This window comes from Lissotriton helveticus, chromosome 7 (assembly GCF_964261635.1).
Source record: "Lissotriton helveticus chromosome 7, aLisHel1.1, whole genome shotgun sequence".
NCBI lineage: Eukaryota > Metazoa > Chordata > Amphibia > Caudata > Salamandridae > Lissotriton > Lissotriton helveticus.
This window is the reverse complement of record NC_136068.1, coordinates 1,804,701,151-1,804,725,220: the sequence shown is the minus strand read 5'-3', so window position 1 is coordinate 1,804,725,220 and position 24,070 is coordinate 1,804,701,151. Positions and strand designations below refer to the sequence as shown.

Genomic DNA, 24,070 nt, shown 5'->3' with positions numbered 1-24,070 from the left:
CATTCAGTAGTTTCTGAGAAATTACGTTTCAGGATTAATGTATATATCACACCGTGGAGGATTCATGGACCCGACATATCTAAAGATAAGATCTGACTGCCGACACCAAATCAATAAAGATGTGGGGGTATCATTCCCTGCCCAGTCAGGCCGGGTGGGAGGTTCCAGAGCACCGAGTCAAAAACGATAATTTTTTTAGCAGAACTACGGATCGGCAGATGTATGGAGGAGCGCCGCTCTGTCCGTTCATATTTCATGTCCCTGGGTGATGGGGCTGTGGTGTCAGCGCAACATTTTTCTTGATGAAGGGAGGGTGCGTACCTCCATCCCCAAGCCTTTTTTAGGCCCTTGGGACTCTGTTACCTAGGGTCAAAGATTTTTTCTTAAATGGGGAGGGGTGGAGCAAATGGGGGGGTGGAGCTACCACCCGACCCATTCTATGGGTCTAGGGTCCCCATTCACTGGGACACTGCTGTTCTCTGCATTAAAAAATAAATACACTAAGGGGCTTATTGATGAGAGCGTTGTGTCACTTTTATACCACGAAAATGGGTACATACGAGATGCAGGCCTCTCATAAAGATCTATGAAGCCACACAAAGCCACCTTGCATGGCTTTAACTAGCCCCATAAATCACGAATAAGGCGACACAGCACAAATCGCTACTTTGCCTTACTCTGCACCTGGGAGGCGTTCCATGGGCATTGCAGTAGGTTTACCCATGCAGCACCCACGGAATTTGATGCTGTCCCAGATTTACAAAGTGATGTAGGGCCTTCTACTAGAAGTTGATGTACTTAAAGAGTGACATATTCTTTAATATCATTGTTCATAAAGAACTGCTGTTACTCGGCTTGTCCACAGGGTGCCTCTTAAGAGAAGATGATTAGCGCTCCTCATATCCCATGACGAGTTCCTCAGTTTTCCGTGCACCATCTCATAGTCCAGTGTGCTGCCACTTTGAGGAATGTTTTCAATTTCTCTGCAGGTCCTTCCCAAGCTACCAAAAACCATATAAATGTTTTCAAGGCTGGAGTGGCTGGGGCAAAGGATGTCTTGATCAGATCCCCACCCAGCTCTCAGTACAGGTCAAATATTATTGTCTCTCCTTGCTTTGGTTACTTTCTGACTTCAGTAAATATGCCTGTTCATCCAATCACCCCACTCTGTTATTCATAGTTGTAGTTCTAAGATGATGGGGACTTCTACTAAATGAAGGGCCTAAGACCTTTTTTCTGTCTGTGACACATATTTAAGCTTGAGTTTCTCTTTGCTTTGAGTGGGTAATGTGATATATGTACGGTGGGTTTGTAGAGCACTGCTTGTCACCCACGAGAGTCACAGTTGTTAGCTGTGTTTATATGAAATAGTAAGTGCAGAGAAAACTTGCAGCTAAGACATCCCAAGCAGAACTCATGGGCAGACAACAGCAGTCATAAGCACAGACAAAAGCACGTATCTGCTGGCTGCTGCAGGGCCACTCAGTATCCTTCCCCCTTATTTTAAAACTAAGGCCCTGCCCAGCGGCTTGGAATTCTTTTATGTGGAGACAGCTTACTGTTTATGGCTGGCATAAGCTCGAGTTATGACTACTGCTCCAGATCGTTGCCTTGCTGATAACAGTGTTTAATTTATAAAAATAAAAAAATAGCAAGAACACCCGCCATTGCTAAAGGTATTTCTCAGGGGTCCCCTGGCGCAGGCACCATCCAGAGGTCCTGCCAGTACTGCTGAATGCCTTACTAGCCATCAAAGTCATACACGCTTGACATTTTGAACAATTTCAGGTCACCTCAAACCATAGGGATGGGCTAGAAGTACTAAAGCTTTGCTGACAGACAGCCATGCTAAGTGTGTTAAAAAAATTAAACCGTGCTAATAACCCAAGATGTTTGGACTATTTCAGGTCACCTTAAACCACAGGGATGGCCTAGAAGTGCTAGTTGTATCATTTTATAAGTATGTGCTCTATTGAAGAGTAGACAGATAATGCAATCTTAATTACCGGTGTTTAGAAATAAGGACCTCATTTACAAGAGGATTGCGCCTCCAGAACATCACTTTTATATGACGCTCTGGTGGCACAAGCCCGTTGCGCACCCAGAACATCAATTTTTGTGACATTCTGGTGGTGCACATGGCTTAGACATGTATACAAGGTCACGTAAAGCCACCCTGGCTTATCCTGGCATTGTCAATATGGAGTAGGACAAAGCAGCGCAAGTCACTGCCTTGCCTTACTCTGCAACAAAGAGGCGTTCCATAGGTGTTGCTGTTGGTGTTCCCTCACAATACACATGGAGTTTGGCAAAGCCCCAGATTTACAGCATCTCGTAAACCTGGGGCAGCGCCAAAACCTTACACCTCCCTAGAGCAGGTGTAACAAGGAGAAATGTCTACATTTCTCCTCGTTTTTTGTGCAGGAAACTTTCCATTCCAGCACAAAAACAATCCTGCCAACAACACACACCCTTGCATCATGGTGAAAGGGTGCCTGCGTTGGTGCTCAGTTGCAAATTGTGTGTTGGTGTAGACAGAAACATGATGGGAATGCACCTCATCTTGTAAATGCAGTGCATTCCTGCCCTTTCGAATGGTGATAAGCAGTGCAGCAAAATGACTTGTGGCTGCTCTGCCTTTCTCTTTTTCCTCTTTCTTGGTGTGCTGCAAAGCACACATAGATACATTTTGACTGAAAACAGCACCAACTCCAGTTGCACTTGCATCCAAAGTGACCATATTGGAATCATCATGTGAAAATGCAAATAATGGTTTTGAATTAACAATTGCTTCTTTCAAAACACTGAACGCAGTGGGGAGAGGAGTTGGCCTAACGGGTATGGTGGTCCACCTCAGTCTGGGGAACCAGGTTTGACTCTCGGCAAGGACTCTCAACATCCAGTGATTCTGGGCAAATCTCTTAATCTTCCTGTGCCTAACAAAAATGAATGTGTCCTCGTGTAACACAACTGGTGCTATTGTAAAGCGCTCTGATACCTTCGGGTCAAGTTTACGCAATATAAAACTCTGTTAATAAAACATGGACATCCAACTACTCAAATGTGATGCCATTTTTAAGTAATGACCTCAAAGGTTTGAACAAACCTTACATAATACTCACATAACCCCAAAAAAGATGAGGGTGGATCTTTACATTTGAGAGTCTGCATATCACAGATGATATTTAGCAAATCTTCTTTAGGAGAAATTCCAGAGCTGGAAATTCTGGGTCCTAGATACTCCAATTTATGCGTGACAAATTTTCACTAATAAAGACATACCTTTCTCCTCCAAAATGGTCAGCAGTAAAGTAGCATGCTGATCATCAGTTTCGAAATACACAAGAATATCATCCTGGAATGCAACCACCCCATTGATATCTCCAAAAAGATAGAACATAATTTTTTGAAATACTGATGCGGCAGACGCTAAGCCAAATGCTCCTTGACCTATCTGAATGCCCGTCAGGTGTAATAAAAATAACCAATTTCTTGATTGAGGAGACAACGCAACCTGATGATAAGCTGATTTGAGGTCTATAGTCGAAAAAACATTTGCCCCATCCAATTTTAATAATAATTTATGAATTCTAGGCAAAGGATGGCAATACGCTAGAATTTGCTTGTTAACAGACCTCAAATCCAAACAGAGGTTCAATAATTCCTTCTTTGCACATATTCTTTAGCATTTGAGACAATTCCGCATAAACAGACAAAGGAACATGTCTCAATTTATGTTTTAAAGGAACAGCACCTTTTTTTACTTGGATATGGTGGGAAAAACCTTTCACTTGACCCAGATACTTGCGCAATAGATTCTAATGTTTATCTAAAATTCACTCTAATTTGTTATCTTTATCCATGACACTTTGTATGCATCCAGAGTCATCAGCAAAACAAACGTGTACCTTAGCATTAGGATGAAGAGTGATATTACACTTTCCTTGAGGTCTCCAACCTAATACCTACAACCCATCTAGCGTGACATACACTTTCCCGAAAATAGATTTATGTCTGAATTTGATCTCAGAAATGAAATAGCCCTTTATGGAGATTTCTTTTCCTCCAAACCCATGCACCTTGATATCAGAAGGCTGCAGAACCTTATCATGCCAATTGTCTCTAAAAAAATATCTGAAATATTAGTATATGGAGAACCGGAGTCTGCCATGACTTGTAATGATCTGCCGTCAATTCTAACGTCACACATAGGCGGAACGTAAGGCTCTGCATCTACATCACACGAGGAAGCACCAGAAATCAAATGACATTCATAAGATTCACCAACACAAGGTACTGATATACTTACTTGAGAGGTAGTTAAACAACCGCCAGAAATCAATTTGCATTACAGATAGAGTTCGTGTTTAGGGTATTTTAGTGTAGCCACGTGAGTTGTTAGAATAGTTTTTTTAGTTGAGTTAATTTGGCTGTTTAGGTTAGGGTCAGAGTTTCGGTTAAGCCTAGTTGTTAGTACTCAGATTGCTATGGCTAGGCTTACAGTTACTATCTAGCTTAACAGTAGTGTCTGGTAGTAGTGGCTGTGAATTGGTGTCATTATGTCCCTGCAGGGCTTTGATCACATGCTAATCAAATGTTGTGATCTGTAATGCCCGCTATCAAACATTGCACATGCAATTCATTTGTATTGTAATCTACCAACAGTAATCCTTTTACCATGCTCATATTTCTAATCTCACTTGTATAATAATTCCAGTGAATTACAGACAGTTAACCAGCCGCTCTGCTTGTTTAAACATGGCTTTCCTTTCAGCAGTAGCAGGGCAGTTCACTCTGCCCAGTTCTCCCAGGAGGTGCCCTTAAAGCCCCTCTATGCCCTTAATTTACCCACTGCCCTCTATTAACAATAGTGGTCACCTGCAGTGCAAGAGGGCATCCAGGCAGGGAGGTGGGGGCCACGGGTCTCTGAGGTCTTAATCTGCCAAATGTGCGATGAATAACTCCAAAATACAGGAGACTCAGGGAGGCCACGTCATATCGTCATATCCTGAACAGGGCCCTGTCATTAGGTCGAGCTACGGGTCCTGTCCCGGACGTGCTCGCCTGACTGGGATCCACAGATTTGTGGTTATCGTGCACGTACCACAATGTCTAATATGCCTGGACAGATGTAGTGAATTGAGCAACCCAATGTGGTTGTATGCAGTCCATACTGAACAGTCAGGTCACTGGTTCTGTATAAAACCTTTTTGATTTATTCACCTGTTTTTCATGTTTCTCACTTATTTACACCGTATTTCTGCAGTAGCTGAACAAATTGACCCTGAAGAAGGCCGCAATACTATTTAGGTCACCTTGGCCGAAACATGTTGGTCTAGCTACACATTTGTCTCTAATGATTGGCACTTGTGTCATCAGCTCCTCACTGTTTTTAATCCTGACACCGAGTAGCTAAATAAAGTTACAATATAGCTAACCCTGTAGCCAGTTTTAACCTCTCACATTACAGCCCAACACCCTTTTCTCACACACACACACCAGCTCACATAGAGGTTTAGTATACCCTGCCTAATTCAACCAAAAACATCCCTGTGGTCCTCCCTCATAAAGAAGGGGTTGTAGCCCATACGAAGACTAGGTCTTTCGTGTGAGGAGGCACTCCCATGATGAAGCATGACACCTCTGGTGTGTGAGGGGAACCGTCCTAAAAAGGGAATTCCCCCATTTTTGCATGACATTCCTGCCTTTTTTACTGCTGCCTCCCCCCACCTTGGTTCCTTTGTGGTTGTTTGTTTTAATAATTGTGGACATTCCGCACTGCACCTGTTTCACAAGCACTGCGCTGGTTACCCTTTCATTCCTGTGTATTTTTTGTGCTCTCCCTCACCCCTCCCAATCAGTCAGCAGGCTCCAGCCTGGCCTGCCTCACAGCTGTAGTGATAGTTTACAATGCCCTACGGTGTCCCGGCCTCTCCTGCTGCTGTAATTGTTCTTTCGCAACCCCAGTTGGTTTCTTTTCAACATCTGTTCGTGGTCGTGGCCATTCATTGGCTCTGCCGCTCCTTTCATTCTTCACCACACGGGGGGGAGCGCTTGGCTGGGAGGCAGGAAGCAGTTCACTGTTTTCACTCACAGTCAGTGGCACACAGCAGAACACTCGTCCATTGTGGAGGACCCCCCTTACCCCCCCCCCCCCCCCCGCTATTGTGTTAAACTGCACTAAGCAGCCCGTAATTCGGTTGTATTTTACATATTTACAGTTTTGAGGCACCTATATTCGGCTGATGTTAGACATTCCATTATGAAACACGGGTTACTGTGAATTTGCTGAGACCCTAAATTCTGGCTCACTTTGACAAGTTGTTTGCTGATATATGATGCAAAAACCTGGATTCTACTTTGGGCAGCAGTGCTTCGTGCTTCTGCACGCCGGAGATTGTTTTCCATTGTATGTATACACCTACAAGTCACTCTAAAGTGCGATTGAATTAGACACAGTAGAAACTGAATGTGACCCCCGTAATAGGGAGCCAAATGGAAACAATGCTATTCGTTCATCTGCAATTCAGAAGCCTACTCCTACAGTATGGTGTGCCAACATTCCAGACCAAAGTACAAGGACGTAGGATGTACGTCACTATTATTCCCTCAATCACCAAATAATACAATAACAATAAATAAACTAACTTGGGGTTTCTATATCATTTATGGGAAAACAAGAAGCCGACTGCATGTCATATGAGGTTTTCGACATGTCGAGTAATGGCCTCAAGGAAGAAAACACTAACTACCGAGTGAGTGGAAGTGCTTTATTTTTATAATTAACACTCCCTCCCTCTGCTCTGAAAGTTGAAAGGTGAGTCACACTTCTTAATTAAGCTCATTAAACACTTGTAATGAACTGGCACTGATGCGCTTACTTTTGATGACCTTTTACCTCCTCATTAGCATTCGATTAGGACACGGGAGTTGGCTCCTGAGAGCAGCAGCACAAGCAGTGAGACGTTTCGTTTCGTTTCGTTTCAAAAGCTTTATTCGATCATTGAAAAAACAATCATGAAAGCACATAAAATACATCACAGCATTACAGGCCAGTTACAATGTTAAATATTTGCAATTATTAACGGAAGGAAACACAGTTAATATATCAAAGATCAGGTCTTATCAGTTATTCAATAAGTGTCGAAGACCATACTTTTCCTGGCAGACACAGATTTCAGAATAAAAACAGCTGTAAAAAAACACACCGGATCGGATCGTCAAGTGCAAATAAAAGGCTCATAGCAGTTTTGATAGTGAACACAGAATATTTTTTAAAAAGAGGCTTAAGATAGGCAATACGGAGGTGCAAGTACAAAGGACAAATAAGTAGAAAGTGCTCAGTGCTCTGCTTCGAAATTCCATCACAAGGGCAGCGGATAGATGGGTGCTTTTTTATCGAAGGGAAAGCCACCAGTTTATGTACGATACCTAGTCTTAACCTGGTAAGGACATACTGGTGGGCTTGCTTAGTAACCACCTTCAGATATTTTGAAAAGCCAGGGCTATTCAGATTGTATTAATAATAAAATTGATGGGTTGTGAGCTTACTGGTGGCCTCACCACGCAATATAGCTTTAGCCTCCAAGTAAATATTTTTAAGCTCCTTTTTAGAGATATCGGTTGCACTAGCGGGGTCTACAGAGACATCCAGGTCAAATATGTCTTTGAATGAAGTTATGACATAATTAAGCCATGGGATCAGGTTACAGTTATCCATGCGTAGGCAATCATTGATAATTCTCCTGGTGAAACCAGTTTCTTCCTTAGCCCAAATCGATCGCCAGGCCATTAGCGGTCTTAAACCAATAAGGTCCGTCAGAAAGACCAACCTAACTTCCTGGTGTACCAATCCATTAGGGGCAGATGTTGGGAGACAAAGAAGTCTCTTTAAGAAACTATTTTCCTCCACTTGCAGGTCCCCGTGTCGGCAATGGCCCCAGACACCTGAACCATAGAGTGCAACTGAAACACATCTATGGCGATAGACGTGCAACATATCGCTTATACGCCTACTTCCTAATTTGGAGGCAAATTTGAAGACACCAAAAACAGTTTTGCCCATCTTTGCCTTATCATTAGATATTTCCTGAGCCCACATGCCATTGCTATGGAAAGTGATGCCAAGATAGCAGAATTTATCGACCACTTGGATTTTCTGGTCTTCAATCTGAAATGTTCGTAATTTCCTGACCTTTTTCCCGCACGCCATAATAAATGTTTGAGAATTATTAATCCTTAGTTTCCTCCCCCTAATGAAATCTGAGAATCTGTCCATTAGTCTCTGGAGACCGATAGGGGTTCTAGAGAGGAGGACCGTGTTGTCTGCATAAAGCAGCACGGGGTCGCATGGCCCTCAACTAGCGGTGCATCAGAATTAACAGATTTCAGCTCGGAATCAATGGCATTGATGAAAAGGGAAAAAAGTAGTGGAGCAAGAACACAACCTTGTCTGATACCTGATTTGACCTTGATGTCATTGGTGCATTCCCCCGCTTGACCAAATCGAATCCGGGCTGATAATTGGGAATACAATCTGGCCAAAAAATTAATGATGGCGGTTGGGGCCCCCAGTTCTAATAGTTTAGACCACAGTAACTCATGGTCCACCAGGTCGAATGCACTAGACAGGTCCGCAAAGCAAAGAAACAACGAACCATGCTTGGCCCGTGTGTATTTGCCTATAATCAGGTCCAGATTAATGCACTGGTCAATGGTACCGAGGCCCTTGCAAAACCCGTACTGGCAATCTGCTAGGATACCATTGTCCTCGGCCCACTCTTCCAGACGCCCCAAAAGTACCGTACTCATTATTTTCAGGGAGGAGTCTAGAAGGGAGATAGGTCGATAGTTCTTAGCCTCGCATCTATCTCCCTTCTTGTATATAGGGATAATTATAGACTCACCCCAGGTAGAGGGGATGCTTTCCATAACTGCCGCATTGAAAACTTTAGTCAAAAAGGGAGCCCATAGCGTTGTATCGGCTTTATACAAATCAACGGGCACCCCGTCGGGCCCAGGAGCCTTCCCTCCCTTGCTATTACATATGACTTTCTCCACCTCTTTGACTGTGATATCTGATGGTGGTTTTTGGCTACAAACTTCAGGCCCAGGGTATGAGACGGCATCCCCCCCTGGGTTAAAAATGCCAGAAAAATGCAGGACCCAACTTTCCTCGCTAACCTGGGCTGTTAATATAGGGAATTCCTCCATTTTAAGGAAGGGGCTATTCACAGTATCCCAAAAGAGCTTACTATCAGGAAGCTCTGCCGCCTTAGAAAGGTTGTCACAGGCTTCCTCACGTAGCTCTTGCTTCCTGCGTTTCAAGTGGATTTTATAATTTGCCCTGAGAGCTGTGATAGCTCCCTTGTCCCTAGTGCTACTTGTTAGAGCTTTCTTTAAATCTTGTAGGGACTTGGTGCAGGCTGCATCAAACCACCCCACGTTGTCCCTCTTTCTACTGGTCTTGGCAATTGTTAATATCTTTTTGGTTGATTCGTTAATCTTCTTAAAACCAGCAAGAATGCATGCAGGGCCTGCATTAACATCTAAACAACTCTGCAGCTCCTGTAAGCTAGCCGATACAATTTTATTCAGCAGCCTCTCTGAATTGTCGCTGCACCACTTAATCCTAAAACCATTTGGCCTACAGGGGGTTATTTCGGCAACAGTCCTTCGGAGAGCTTGATCCTTCAGTCCCCAAATGAAAATGGACATGGTGATACAATTGTGGTCGCTGTAGGCCAAGTCTAGAATAATCGGGACATCACAGAAAATACTAATATTCTCAGTAATCAACACATGATCAATAACAGTGGCTGAGTTCCTACCAGTAAAAGTCGGGACGGGGTTACCATCGCTATCTTTTGCAGGCTGATATATTAGCAAATCAAATTTAAGCAAGAGTGAGTTAAGTGACTCTCCGTGCGGTGTGTGTGTAAAATGAGCACAATCTTCCCCTCTAGCATCGTCAAATCCACAAACATTCGTGAAAGAGAAGGGGCACAAAGAAATGTTAAAATCCCCCCCAAATAATATCGAACGGACCGAGGTTGGCATCACATAAATTAACCAAGGCAGACTCTAGTTCATTAACTACTAGGGAGCTGGAGGGGTCGAACACATTATTATAATGGTTTATTCAGTAAAACATTACGGCCCCCGTATGTTGCAGCCAGAGTACCTGTGAATGAAACCCAATTTTGGTATAGGATTTGACTTGTACCGGGAAGTTTACAGAAAGTAATATCAGGAGCCCCCCTTTAGCCCTGCCCATGGTTACACTCTGCGCAGGGAGGTTATAAGAGATATACCCATCGAAGGTTATCAGTTCCGTAGACCACGTCTCTTGCAAACAGAGAATATCATAAGTATTAACAAGCACCCGCCAGCCAAGGGATTCTTCCTTTTTGCGCCAGCCAGCAATATTCCAGCTTGCAAGTTTATACCCAATACCTAGAGGTCCCATGCCCGATCCTAAGTCTTCTTCCGGGGGGGAGACAAGGGGGCTCCGCTATTGTTATAACATCTGGGTTCTGGGTTTGTATATCACATGTATTCGGAGCAGAGGTCTGCTGTAGGATATCCCCTGGAGAGGCTATCGCCTTTAGCTGACACACTATTGGATCATGCCCTGGTTGATCAGTAAGCTCCACAAAAGGTACTTTCTTCCCCTCAGGATTTCCGCCCTCAATTGTTAGTCACTGTGAGTGCGCTAAATTATGCCTGCGTCAGGTATAATGTATGCAGGGGGGCGTTCCCACGCATGTAGGCCTCATAGAAGTGATGCAGTGAAATCTATGGGATTTCATTGCGTCAATATCTTGCGCCTGCCTCACAGCAGATGTAAGACTGACGCAGGCCCTTTCACATGGGCCTTGCCCCATGTGAAAGGACACATTGATGGAGTTGCGTCACTTTTGTGACACACTCCAGCAATGCGTCATTTTTGCGCCTACAGATACGTCAGAAATACTGACGTATCTGTAACTCCTTGTAACATGATGCGTCATACTGTAAATATGACGCATCCAGCATGTCGCAAGGATGGCGTCATTTTTCATAATTGAGATCCTGTCTCTTTATGCCAAACCCTAAATAAGACCCTTATGACCTGATTTAAGGTTTGGTGGTCAGAGTAAAGGCAAACAAGGTTACAGATTAATGTTCACCACCCTGACTTTATTCTGCCCTCCGCAATTGAGAGATGTCTGTAGTCCCTGCAGACATCTCTTTACATTTGCAGGAGCCGCCACCAAGGCTGTTTCTGTCTATTTCTTTTATTTCCTGCTTGCCTGTTCCTAGTACCAATCGCTGTTTATTTAATCAGCAGAGCGCCCGCTAATTGGGCCGCCGCGCACATACCTTTTAACAACAAGGGCGCTGCGCTTCATGTTTCACCACAACACCCGCTGTCATGTTTCTGCCTCAGCGTACAATGGCGCATTTTATTTTATCACCACGGCTACACCGGCCACCATGCGCATAACACATGGGTAAAAGACATTGTTATTTACAATACTAATAACTCTCACAAATGCAAGACCTATTGCATTGCAAGTGCTTGTTCTCTCTTTTGTCATGCTTGATCCTAACCAGAGCCGGTATTAGGTTTACCTTGTTTCCCCTTGCGCCACAGAGCAGTCAGACAAGCACCCCGTACAACCTCCCTTGGGGCACTCACGCAAGACACTTTCACCCCAGTTCACCTCTGGACCATCCTCCTTCACAGTCTGACTTCAAGCCCCAGGTTTGACATGTAGCGCCACCCACCGGTGACACAAGAGACTAGTTAGTTTTGTAAATGGAACCTTACCAGCGCTGCTCTCCGTGAGCAATGAAATGCAAGTATTAGCTGGGGAAGTGCAGGTCTGTGAAGTCCCCGTGCAGGTCGAAGCAGTGGTGCTAGAACATGTTTGGCATGAGAGGGCATTCACTGGAAAAATAAAAGAGAAGAGAAAACATTTCTGAACCTGAATAAGATGATGGTTGGTCGTTCTTTGTTTTTTTCAGATATTTGAAAGGGCCCACGAGTTGCAAAGATTGCTGGAATGTCAGCAACTCTAATCTCATAGATCAGTCTTTTAATGTGTTTTCTTGTTAGAAATAGTAGAACAGCACAACTAGACCCCTGGGTAAAAGCATTTGCAAACCACAGTGGTTCCAGGGACCAAATATTTGGTGCTGACCCAGTGATTATTTGCATTACGTAGCACCAAGGGTTCCATGGGTGGTGCATTGGGGTTCCCATAAACCCACCCATGGTGTTTGAAACAAAACCCTATCTCCTAAAAAAAGTAGGAAGGGCTTTGCATCAAAAACTAACACCCTTATAAAATAGGTTCTTTGAAGGAGAAATGTTTTTATTTCTTTACAACTTTGCATGTGTAAAGCGCACTTACAAAATAGGAAGTGTTTTAAGTTTAGCCTAACCATAGATGGTTGTACAGGAAGGGAACCGTTCCAGTACTAAACTTACTCTAGAATCACGCAGAAAGCTCTTCTCAAAAGTGTCCGCGTGGTGATCACCAGTCTGATTAGGCACCAGCGCTTGGTAGTGAGGATGAGAGTGGCAGATCTCTGTTGTTATGGCACTGTCCTGCCCTCTCCTGCCCTCACTTTCTCATGCAACACAGTGCAGCATTTATGTCTGCTGCTTTGCCTTGAATGAGAATTCAGTAAATAGACCTCTGTGTGCTGACCAAGCACCAGCAATGGGACACTTGCCCCATGGTGCACGGGTGTCTAGGATTGTTTTTGTGTAGGAAGGAACACCTTAGGGTGAGGGCATATACTTTGAGTAAATAGAAAAGGGGGATCTGAATAAAAAAAGGCAATTTTCTCTTCAGCCTGGCGGACAAGACGGATTAAGGTTGTAGAGAAGCAGTTCCACTCACCCGCAGATAGAAAACCAGGGACCATACATACTGAGGAGAGGGAGAGGGCACCTCAGCTTGAGACAAGAGAGCAGAGATACAGGCCAGTAAGAGGGCTCATCACCTTCCACCAGGAGTGTAAGGATGATACAGGCTAGAGAGAGGGAGAGGGCACCTCATCTTGCACCAGGAAAGTAGGGAGGATACAGGCAAGAGAGAGAGAGGGAGAGGGGTCCTCACCTTCCACCAGGAGCGTAGGGAGGATACAGGCTAGAGAGAGGGAGAGAGCACCTCATCTTGCACCAGGAAAGTAGGGAGGATACAGGCTAGAGAGAGAGAGGGAGAGGGCTCCTCACCTTCCACCAGGAGCGTAGGGAGGATACAGGAGAGAGAGAGAGAGAGAGAGAGAGAGAGAGAGAGAGAGAGAGAGAGAGAGAGAGAGAGAGAGAGAGCATCTCACCTTTCACCAGGAAAGCAGGGAGGATACAGGCTAGAGAGAGCAATAGAGAGGGAGAAGGCACCTCAACTTCCACTAGGAGCGTACGGAGGATACAGGCTAGAGAGAGAGAGAGAGAGAGAGAGAGGGCACCTCACCTTCCTTCCACCTGGAGAGTAAGATGGATACAGGCTAGAGAGAGGTAGAGGGTGTCTCACCTTCTACCAGGAGAGTAAGGAGGACACAGGCTAAAGAGAGGGAGAGAGGACCTCACCTTTCACCAGGAGAGTAGGGAGGATACAGGCTAGAGAGAGAGAGAGAGAGAGCACCTCACCTTCCACCAGGAGAGGAGGGACCATGCAGGCTAGAGAGAGAGAGAGAGGGAGAGGGTAGCTCACCTTCCACCAGGAGAGTAGGGAGGATACAGGCTAGAGAGAGAGAGAGGGGGGGCACCTCACCTTTCACCAGGAAAGTAGGGAGGATACAGGCTAGAGAGAGAGAGAGGGAGAGAGAGAGAGAGAGGGCACCTCATCTTCCACCAGAAAAGTAGGGAGGATACAGGCTAGAGAAAAGAGAGAGAGGACACCTCACCTTCCACCAGGAGAGTAGGGAGGATACAGGCAAGAGAGAGGGAGAGGGCACCTCACCTTCCACCAGGAGAGTGGGGAGGATACATGCAAGAGAGAGGGAGAGTGCACCTCACCTTCCACCAGGAGAGTGGGGATGATACAGGCTAGAGAGAGGGAGAGGGCACCTCACCTTTCACCAGGAGAGTAGGGAGGACACAGACTAGAGAGAGAGGGCACCTCATCTTCCACTAGGAGAGTAGGGAGGATACAGGCAAGAGACAGGGAGAGGGCACCTCACCTTTCACCAGGAGAGAGAGAGAGCGACGGAGAGGGCACCTCACCTTCCAGCAAGAGAGTAGGGAGAGGACACCACACATTCTGCCAGGAGAGTAGAGAGGATACAGACTAAGGGTGGGAGAGGGCAATCAGGGCTGGCTTTAGGGCAGTGTGACAGGTGTGGCCGCACTGGGCGCAAGACCTGTGGAAGGGGTGCCAACCTCAGGGGCTGAGCGCTATGTTTAGCAATAGCTTATGATTGCAAAGATGAAGGACACTTTTGCCTGGTGGTAGTGTGAGAAACTGAGGAGGGGTCATGGTGTGCGCCAAAAATGATTGTCGCACCAGGCCCCACCAGTGCTAAAGCCGGCCCTGAGAGCACTTCACTTCCAGCCTGTAGATCTGAGAAGATACTGGTTATTTATATATACAGAAAGAGACTCGTCTTCAGCCTGTATAGCAGAGAGGACTCAGGAGGGAGAGGGAGAGGGAGAGGGAGAGGGAGAGGGAGAGGGAGAGGGAGAGAGAGAGGGACAGGGAGAGGGAGAGAGAGAGAGAGAGAGAGAGAGAGAGAGAGAGAGAGAGAGAGAGAGAGAGAGAGAGAGAACCTCACTTTCCAAGAGGAAAGGAAGAGGATACAGGCTAAAGAGAGAGATGGAAAGCACCTCACCTTCCACCAGGAGAGGAGGAGGATACAGGCTGGAGAGAGGGAGAGGGAACCTCACCTTCCACCAGGAGAGTAGGTAGGATACAGGCTAGAGAGAAGAGAGAGAGAACATCTCACCTTCCACCAGGAAAGGAGCGGGATACAGGCTTGAGAGAGAGAGAGAGAGAGAGAGAGAGAGGGCACCTCGCCTTCCACCAGGAGAGTCGGGAGGATACAGGCTAGAGAGAGAGGGAGAGCACCTCACCTTCCACCAGGAGAGGAGGAGGATACAGGCTAGAGAGAGGGAGCAGGCACCTCACCTTCCACCAGGAGAGTGGGGAGGATAGAGGCTAGAGAGAGTGAGAGGGCTCCTCGCCTTCCACCAGGAGAGTAGGGAGGATACAGGCTAGGGAGAGAGAGAGGTCACCTCACCTTCCACCAAGAGATTAGGGAGAATAAAGGCTAGAGAGGGGGGGCATCACACCTTCCATCAGGAGAGTAAGGAGGATACAGGCTGGAGAGAGAGAGGGGAAACTTCACCTTCCACCAGGAGAGTAGGGAGGATACAGACTAGAGAGAGAGAGAGAGCACCTCACCGTCCACCAGGAGAGTAAGGAGGATACAGCCTAGAGAGAGACAGGTAGGGCACCTCACCTTCCACCAGGAGAGTATGGAGGATACAGGCTAGAGAGAGGGAGAGGGCACCTCATCTTCCACCAGGAGAGTAAGGAGGATACCGGCTAGAGAGAGGATGAGGACACCTCACCTACCACTAGGAGAGGAGGGATGATACAGGCTAGAGAGAGAGAGGGAGAGAGAGGGAGAGAGAGAGAGGGCACCTCATCTTCCACCAGAAAAGTCGGGAGGATACAGGCTCGAGAGAAGAGAGAGAGGACACCTCACCTTCCACCAGGAGAGTAGGGAGGATACAGGCAACATAGAGGGAGAGGGCACCTCACCTTCCACCAGGAGCGTAGGGAGGATACAGGCTAGAGAGAGAGAGAGAGAGGGCACCGCACATTCCACCAGGAGAGTAGGGAGGACACAGGCTAGAGAGAGGGAGAGGGCACCTCACCTTCCACCAGGAGAGTAAGGAGGATACCGGCTAGAGAGAGGACGAGGACGCCTCACCTTCCACCAGGAGCGTAGGGAGGATACAGGCTAGAGAGAGAGAGAGGGCACCGCACATTCCACCAGGAGAGTAGGGAGGACACAGGCTAGAGAGAGGGAGAGGGCACCTCACCTTCCACCAGGAGAGTAAGGAGGATACCGGCTAGAGAGAGGACGAGGACGCCTCACCTTCCACTAGGAGAGTAGGGATGATACAGGCGAGAGAGAGAGAGAGAGAGGGCACCTCATCTACCACCAGAAAAGTAGGGAGGATACAGGCTAGAGAAAAGAGAGAGAGGACACCTCACCTTCCACCAGGAGAGTAGGGAGGATACAGGCAAGAGAGAGGGAGAGGGCACCTCACCTTCCACCAGGAGAGTAGGGAGGATACAGGCTAGAGAAATGGAGAGGGCACCTCACGTTCCAGCAAGAGAGTAGGGAGGACCCAGGCTAGTGAGAGGGAGAGGGCACCTCACCTTCCACAAGGAGAGTAGAGAGGACACAGACTAGAGAGAGAGGGAACCTCATCTTCCACCAGGAGAGTAGGGAGGATACAGGCAAGAGAGAGGGAGAGGGCACCTCACCTTCCACCAGGAGAGTGGGGAGGATACAGGCAAGAGAGAGGGAGAGGGCACCTCACCTTCCACCAGGAGAGTGGGGATGATACAGGCTAGAGAGAGGGAGAGGGCACCTCACCTTTCACCAGGAGAGTAGGGAGGACACAGACTAGAGAGAGAGGGCACCTCATCTTCCACTAGGAGAGTAGGGAGGATACAGGCAAGAGTCAGGGAGAGGGCACCTCACCTTTCACCAGGAGAGAGAGAGCGACGGAGAGGGCACCTCACCTTCCAGCAAGAGAGTAGGGAGAGGACACCGCACATTCTGCCAGGAGAGTAGAGAGGATACAGACTAAGGGTGGGAGAGGGCAATCAGGGCTGGCTTTAGGGCAGTGTGACAGGTGTGGCCGCACTGGGCGCAGACCTGTGGAAGGGGTGCCAACCTCAGGGGCCGAGCGCTATGTTTAGCAATAGCTTATGATTGCAAAGATGAAGGACACTTTTGCCTGGTGGTAGTGTGAGAAACTGAGGAGGGGTCATGGTGTGCGCCAAAATTGATTGTCGCACCAGGCCCCACCAGTGCTAAAGCCGGCCCTAAGAGCACTTCACTTCCAGCCTGTAGATCTGAGAAGATACTGGTTATTTATATATACAGAAAGAGACTCGTCTTCAGCCTGTATAGCAGAGAGGATTTAGGAGGGAGAGGGAGAGGGAGAGGGAGAGGGAGAGGGAGAGGGAGAGGGAGAGGGAGAGGGAGAGGGAGAGGGAGAGGGAGAGGGAGAGGGAGAGGGAGAGGGAGAGGGAGAGAGAGAGAGAGAGAGAGAGAGAGAGAGAGAGAGAGCATCTCACCTTTCACCAGGAAAGTAGGGAGGATACAGGCTAGAGAGAGCAATGGAGAAGGCGCCTCAACTTCCACCAGGAGCGTACGGAGGATACAGGCTAGAGAGAGAGCAATAGAGAGGGAGAAGGCGCCTCAACTTCCACCAGGAGCGTACGGAGGATACAGGCTAGAGAGAGAGAGAGAGAGAGAGAGAGAGGGCGCCTCACCTACCTTCCACCTGGAGAGTAAGGAGGATACAGGCTAGAGAGAGGTAGAGGGTGTCTCACCTTCTACCAGGAGAGTAAGGAGGACACAGGCTAAAGAGAGGGAGAGAGGACCTCACCTTTCACCAGGAGAGTAGGGAGGATACAGGCTAGAGAGAGAGAGAGAGGGGGCACCTCACCTTTCACCAGGAAAGTAGGGAGGATACAGGCTAGAGAGAGAGAGAGAGGGCACCTCATCTTCCACCAGAAAAGTAGGGAGGATACAGGCTAGAGAAAAGAGAGAGAGGACACCTCATCTTCCACCAGGAGAGTAGGGAGGATACAGGCAAGAGAGAGGGAGAGGGCACCTCACCTTCCACCAGGAGAGTGGGGAGGATACAGGCAAGAGAGAGGGAGAGGGCACCTCACCTTCCACCAGGAGAGTGGGGATGATACAGGCTAGAGAGAGGGAGAGGGCACCTCACCTTCCACAAGGAGAGTAGAGAGGACACAGACTAGAGAGAGAGGGCACCTCATCTTCCACTAGGAGAGTAGGGAGGATACAGGCAAGAGTCAGGGAGAGGGCACCTCACCTTTCACCAGGAGAGAGAGAGCGACGGAGAGGGCACCTCACCTTCCAGCAAGAGAGTAGGGAGAGGACACCGCACATTCTGCCAGGAGAGTAGAGAGGATACAGACTAGGGGTGGGAGAGGGCAATCAGGGCTGGCTTTAGGGCAGTGTGACAGGTGTGGCCGCACTGGGCGCAGACCTGTGGAAGGGGTGCCAACCTCAGGGGCCGAGCGCTATGTTTAGCAATAGCTTATGATTGCAAAGATGAAGGACACTTTTGCCTGGTGGTAGTGTGAGAAACTGAGGAGGGGTCATGGTGTGCGCCAAAATTGATTGTCGCACCAGGCCCTACTAGTGCTAAAGCCGGCCCTGAGAGCACTTCACTTCCAGCCTGTAGATCTGAGAAGATACTGGTTATTTATATATACAGAAAGAGACTCGTCTTCAGCCTGTATAGCAGAGAGGACTCAGGAGGGAGAGGGAGAGGGAGAGGGAGAGGGAGAGGGAGAGGGAGAGGGAGAGGGAGAGGGAGAGGGAGAGGGAGAGGGAGAGGGAGAGGGAGAGGGAGAGAGAGAGAGAGAGAGAGAGAGAGAGAGAGAGAGAGAGCATCTCACCTTTCACCAGGAAAGTAGGGAGGATACAGGCTAGAGAGAGCAATGGAGAAGGCGCCTCAACTTCCACCAGGAGCGTACGGAGGATACAGGCTAGAGAGAGAGCAATAGAGAGGGAGAAGGCGCCTCAACTTCCACCAGGAGCGTACGGAGGATACAGGCTAGAGAGAGAGAGAGAGAGAGAGAGAGAGGGCACCTCACCTACCTTCCACCTGGAGAGTAAGGAGGATACAGGCTAGAGAGAGGTAGAGGGTGTCTCATCTTCTACCAGGAGAGTAAGGAGGACACAGGCTAAAGAGAGGGAGAGAGGACCTCACCTTTCACCAGTAGAGTAGGGAGGATACAGGCTAGAGAGAGAGAGAGAGGGGGCACCTCACCTTTCACCAGGAAAGTAGGGAGGATACAGGCTAGAGAGAGAGAGAGAGGGCACCTCATCTTCCACCAGAAAAGTAGGGAGGATACAGGCTAGAGAAAAGAGAGAGAGGACATCTCACCTTCCACCAGGAGAGTAGGGAGGATACAGGCTAGAGAAATGGAGAGGGCACCTCACGTTCCAGCAAGAGAATAGGGAGGGCACAAGCTAGAGAGAAGAGAGAGAGGGCACCTCACGATCCACCAGGAGAGTAGGGAGGACCCAGGCTAGTGAGAGGGAGAAAGCACCTCACCTTCCACAAGGAGAGTAGAGAGGACACAGACTAGAGAGAGAGGGCACCTCATCTTCCACCCGGAGAGTAGGGAGGATACAGGCAAGAGAGAGGGAGAGGGCACCTCACCTTCCACCAGGAGAGTGGGGAGGATACAGGCAAGAGACAGGGAGAGGGGACCTCACCTTTCACCAGGAGAGTAGGGAGGACACAGACTAGAGAGAGAGGGCACCTCATCTTCCACTAGGAGAGTAGGGAGGATACAGGCAAGAGACAGGGAGAGGGGACCTCACCTTTCACCAGGAGAGAGAGAGAGCGACGGAGAGGGCACCTCACCTTCCAGCAAGAGAGTAGGGAGAGGACATCACACATTCTGCCAGGAGAGTAGAGAGCATACAGACTAGGGGTGGGAGAGGACAATCAGGGCTGGCTTTAGGGCAGTGTGACAGGTGTGGCCGCACTGGGCGCAGACCTGTGGAAGGGGTGCCAACCTCAGGGGCCGAGCGCTATGTTTAGCAATAGCTTATGATTGCAAAGATGAAGGACACTTTTGCCTGGTGGTAGTGTGAGAAACTGAGGAGGGGTCATGGTGTGCGCCAAAATTGATTGTCGCACCAGGCCCTACTAGTGCTAAAGCCGGCCCTGAGAGCACTTCACTTCCAGCCTGTAGATCTGAGAAGATACTGGTTATTTATAAATACAGAAAGAGACTCGTCTTCAGCCTGTATAGCAGAGAGGACTCAGGAGGGAAAGGGAGAGGGAAAGGGAGAGGGAGAGGGAGAGGGAGAGGGAGAGGGAGAGGGAGAGGGAGAGGGAGAGGGAGAGGGAGAGGGAGAGGGAGAGGGAGAGGGAGAGAGAGAGAGAGAGAGAGAGAGAGAGAGAGAGACTCACTTTCCAAGAGGAAAGGAAGAGGATACAGGCTAAAGAGAGAGATGGAAAGCACCTCACCTTCCACCAGGAGAGGAGGAGGATACAGGCTAGAGAGAGGGAGCAGGCACCTCACCTTCCACCAGGAGAGTAGGGAGGATAGAGGCTAGAGAGAGTGAGAGGGCTCCTCGCCTTCCACCAGGAGAGTAGGGAGGATAGAGGCTAGAGAGAGTGAGAGGGCTCCTCACCTTCCACCAAGAGATTAGGGAGAATAAAGGCTAGAGAGGGGGGGCATCACACCTTCCACCAGGAGAGTAAGGAGGATACAGGCTGGAGAGAGAGAGAGGAAACTTCACCTTCCACCAGGAGAGTAGGGAGGATACAGACTAGAGAGAGAGAGAGAGCACCTCACCGTCCACCAGGAGAGTAAGGAGGATACAGCCTAGAGAGAGACAGGTAGGGCACCTCACCTTCCACCAGGAGAGTATGGAGGATACAGGATAGAGAGAGGGAGAGGGCACCTCATCTTCCACCAGGAGAGTAAGGAGGATACCGGCTAGAGAGAGGATGAGGACACCTCACCTACCACTAGGAGAGTAGGGATGATACAGGCTAGAGAGAGAGAGGGAGAGAGAGAGAGAGAGAGGGCACCTCATCTTCCACCAGAAAAGTCGGGAGGATACAGGCTCGAGAGAAGAGAGAGAGGACACCTCACCTTCTACCAGGAGAGTCGGGAGGATACAGGCAACATAGAGGGAGAGGGCACCTCACCTTCCACCAGGAGCGTAGGGAGGATACAGGCTAGAGAGAGAGAGAGAGAGGGACCGGCACATTCCACCAGGAGAGTAGGGAGGACCCAGGCTAGAGAGAGGGAGAGGGCACCTCACCATCCACCAGGAGAGTAAGGAGGATACCGGCTAGAGAGAGGACGTAGACGCCTCACCTTCCACTGGGAGAGTAGGGAGGATACAGGCAAGAGAGAGGGAGAGGGCACCTCACCTTCCACCAGGAGAGTGGGGAGGATACAGGCAAGAGAGAGGGAGAGGGCACCTCACCTTCCACCAGGAGAGTGGGGATGATACAGGCTAGAGAGAGGGAGAGGGCACCTCACCTTTCACCAGGAGAGTAGGGAGGACACAGACTAGAGAGAGAGGGCACCTCATCTTCCACTAGGAGAGTAGGGAGGATACAGGCAAGAGTCAGGGAGAGGGCACCTCACCTTTCACCAGGAGAGAGAGAGCGACGGAGAGGGCACCTCACCTTCCAGCAAGAGAGTAGGGAGAGGACACCGCACATTCTGCCAGGAGAGTAGAGAGGATACAGACTAAGGGTGGGAGAGGGCAATCAGGGCTGGCTTTAGGGCAGTGTGACAGGTGTGGCCGCACTGGGCGCAGACCTGTGGAAGGGGTGCCAACCTCAGGGGCCGAGCGCTATGTTTAGCAATAGCTTATGATTGCAAAGATGAAGGACACTTTTGCCTGGTGGTAGTGTGAGAAACTGAGGAGGGGTCATGGTGTGCGCCAAAATTGATTGTCGCACCAGGCCCTACTAGTTCTAAAGCCAGCCCTGAGAGCACTTCACTTCCAGCCTGTAGATCTGAGAAGATACTGGTTATTTATATATACAGAAAGAGACTCGTCTTCAGCCTGTATAGCAGGGAGGACTCAGGAGGGAGAGGGAGAGGGAGAGGGAGAGGGAGAGGGAGAGGGAGAGGGAGAGGGAGAGGGAGAGAGAGAGAGAGAGAGAGAGAGAGAGAGAGAGAGAGAGAGAGCATCTCACCTTTCACCAGGAAAGTAGGGAGGATACAGGCTAGAGAGAGCAATAGAGAGGGAGAAGGCGCCTCAACTTCCACCAGGAGCGTACGGAGGATACAGGCTAGAGAGAGAGCAATAGAGAGGGAGAAGGCGCCTCAACTTCCACCAGGAGCGTACGGAGGATACAGGCTAGAGAGAGAGAGAGAGAGAGAGGGCACCTCACCTACCTTCCACCTGGAGAGTAAGGAGGATACAGGCTAGAGAGAGGTAGAGGGTGTCTCACCTTCTACCAGGAGAGTAAGGAGGACACAGGCTAAAGAGAGGGAGAGAGGACCTCACCTTTCACCAGGAGAGTAGGGAGGATACAGGCTAGAGAGAGAGAGAGAGGGGGCACCTCACCTTTCACCAGGAAAGTAGGGAGGATACAGGCTAGAGAGAGAGAGAGAGGGCACCTCATCTTCCACCAGAAAAGTAGGGAGGATACAGGCTAGAGAAAAGAGAGAGAGGACATCTCACCTTCCACCAGGAGAGTAGGGAGGATACAGGCTAGAGAAATGGAGAGGGCACCTCACGTTCCAGCAAGAGAATAGGGAGGGCACAAGCTAGAGAGAAGAGAGAGAGGGCACCTCACGATCCACCAGGAGAGTAGGGAGGACCCAGGCTAGTGAGAGGGAGAGGGCACCTCACCTTCCACAAGGAGAGTAGAGAGGACACAGACTAGAGAGAGAGGGCACCTCATCTTCCACTAGGAGAGTAGGGAGGATACAGGCAAGAGACAGGGAGAGGGGACCTCACCTTTCACCAGGAGAGTAGGGAGGACACAGACTAGAGAGAGAGGGCACCTCATCTTCCACTAGGAGAGTAGGGAGGATACAGGCAAGAGACAGGGAGAGGGGACCTCACCTTTCACCAGGAGAGAGAGAGAGCGACGGAGAGGGCACCTCACCTTCCAGCAAGAGAGTAGGGAGAGGACACCGCACATTCTGCCAGGAGAGTAGAGAGGATACAGACTAGGGGTGGGAGAGGGCAATCAGGGCTGGCTTTAGGGCAGTGTGACAGGTGTGGCCGCACTGGGCGCAAGACCTGTGGAAGGGGTGCCAACCTCAGGGGCCGAGCGCTATGTTTAGCAATAGCTTATGATTGCAAAGATGAAGGACACTTTTGCCTGGTGGTAGTGTGAGAAACTGAGGAGGGGTCATGGTGTGCGCCAAAATTGATTGTCGCACCAGGCCCCACCAGTGCTAAAGCCGGCCCTGAGAGCACTTCACTTCCAGCCTGTAGATCTGAGAAGATACTGGTTATTTATATATACAGAAAGAGACTCGTCTTCAGCCTGTATAGCAGAGAGGACTCAGGAGGGAGAGGGAGAGGGAGAGGGAGAGGGAGAGGGAGAGGGAGAGGGAGAGGGAGAGGGAGAGGGAGAGAGAGAGAGAGAGAGAGAGAGAGAGAGAGAGAGAGAGAGAGAGTGAGAGAGAGAGAGAGAGAGAGAGAGAGTGTCATTTTCAGCCTGTAGATCAAAGAGGATACAGCTTATAGGGATACAGGCTAATGTTCAGCCTGTAAAGCAGAGCCGTTATGGTCAGAGATAGAGAAAGGGAGCTTAAGCAGAGGAGAACACAGGCAACAGAGAGGGAGGGGGCACTTCAATTACAGGGAGGAGAGCAGAGAGGTGTAAGTGAAGGAGAGAGGACGCCTCACCTTCAGCCAGCAGCGCAGACAGGATACAGGTGACAGCTAGAGTGACCCTCATGTTACAGAAGAACAGGTGGAGCTGAGTGCGTCTGGGCTCTGGTCCTCTGGCGCTAAGAGTGTGGGGAGGGCCCATGGGGTGGGAGTATATAGCGTGAGATGTACCAGGGGTGGGGCTTGCGTCCAGTGTTCTATTTCTAGCAGGTTTAACCACAGTGATCAGTTCTGTGTTTTTAGTAGCGGTTCATTCTTAGAAATCTCATGCATGGTTAGGGGTGGAACAAGAATTGTCAGTTTAGTTGGGTGCAGGTGGCAGGATCCCTCCCTCCGTTGTTGTTACACCTGCCATGCTTTTTCAGCATGCTCATTTGGGAATAATGTATCTAGCTTGGAAAAGATGAAAGAGGTATTTATATTTCCAAAAGATTTTCCAATTTTTTTT

General features: G+C 49.0%; 1 protein-coding gene across 1 annotated transcript in view; it reads right to left on the bottom strand.

Moving 5' to 3' along the window:
- LOC144770785 (phospholipase A2 inhibitor and Ly6/PLAUR domain-containing protein-like) overlaps positions 1–23,734 on the bottom strand; it is an 88,344-nt gene extending 64,610 nt beyond the window's left edge. The window contains exons 1-2 of the mRNA XM_078655539.1: positions 23,638–23,734; positions 11,816–11,935 (exon numbers count right to left, since the gene is read on the bottom strand). Coding sequence (XP_078511665.1) covers positions 11,816–11,935; positions 23,638–23,689 — 172 coding nt within the window. The 5' untranslated portion in view covers positions 23,690–23,734. The remainder of the gene's footprint in view (positions 1–11,815; positions 11,936–23,637) is intronic.
- Between the last annotated feature and the right edge of the window lie 336 nt (positions 23,735–24,070).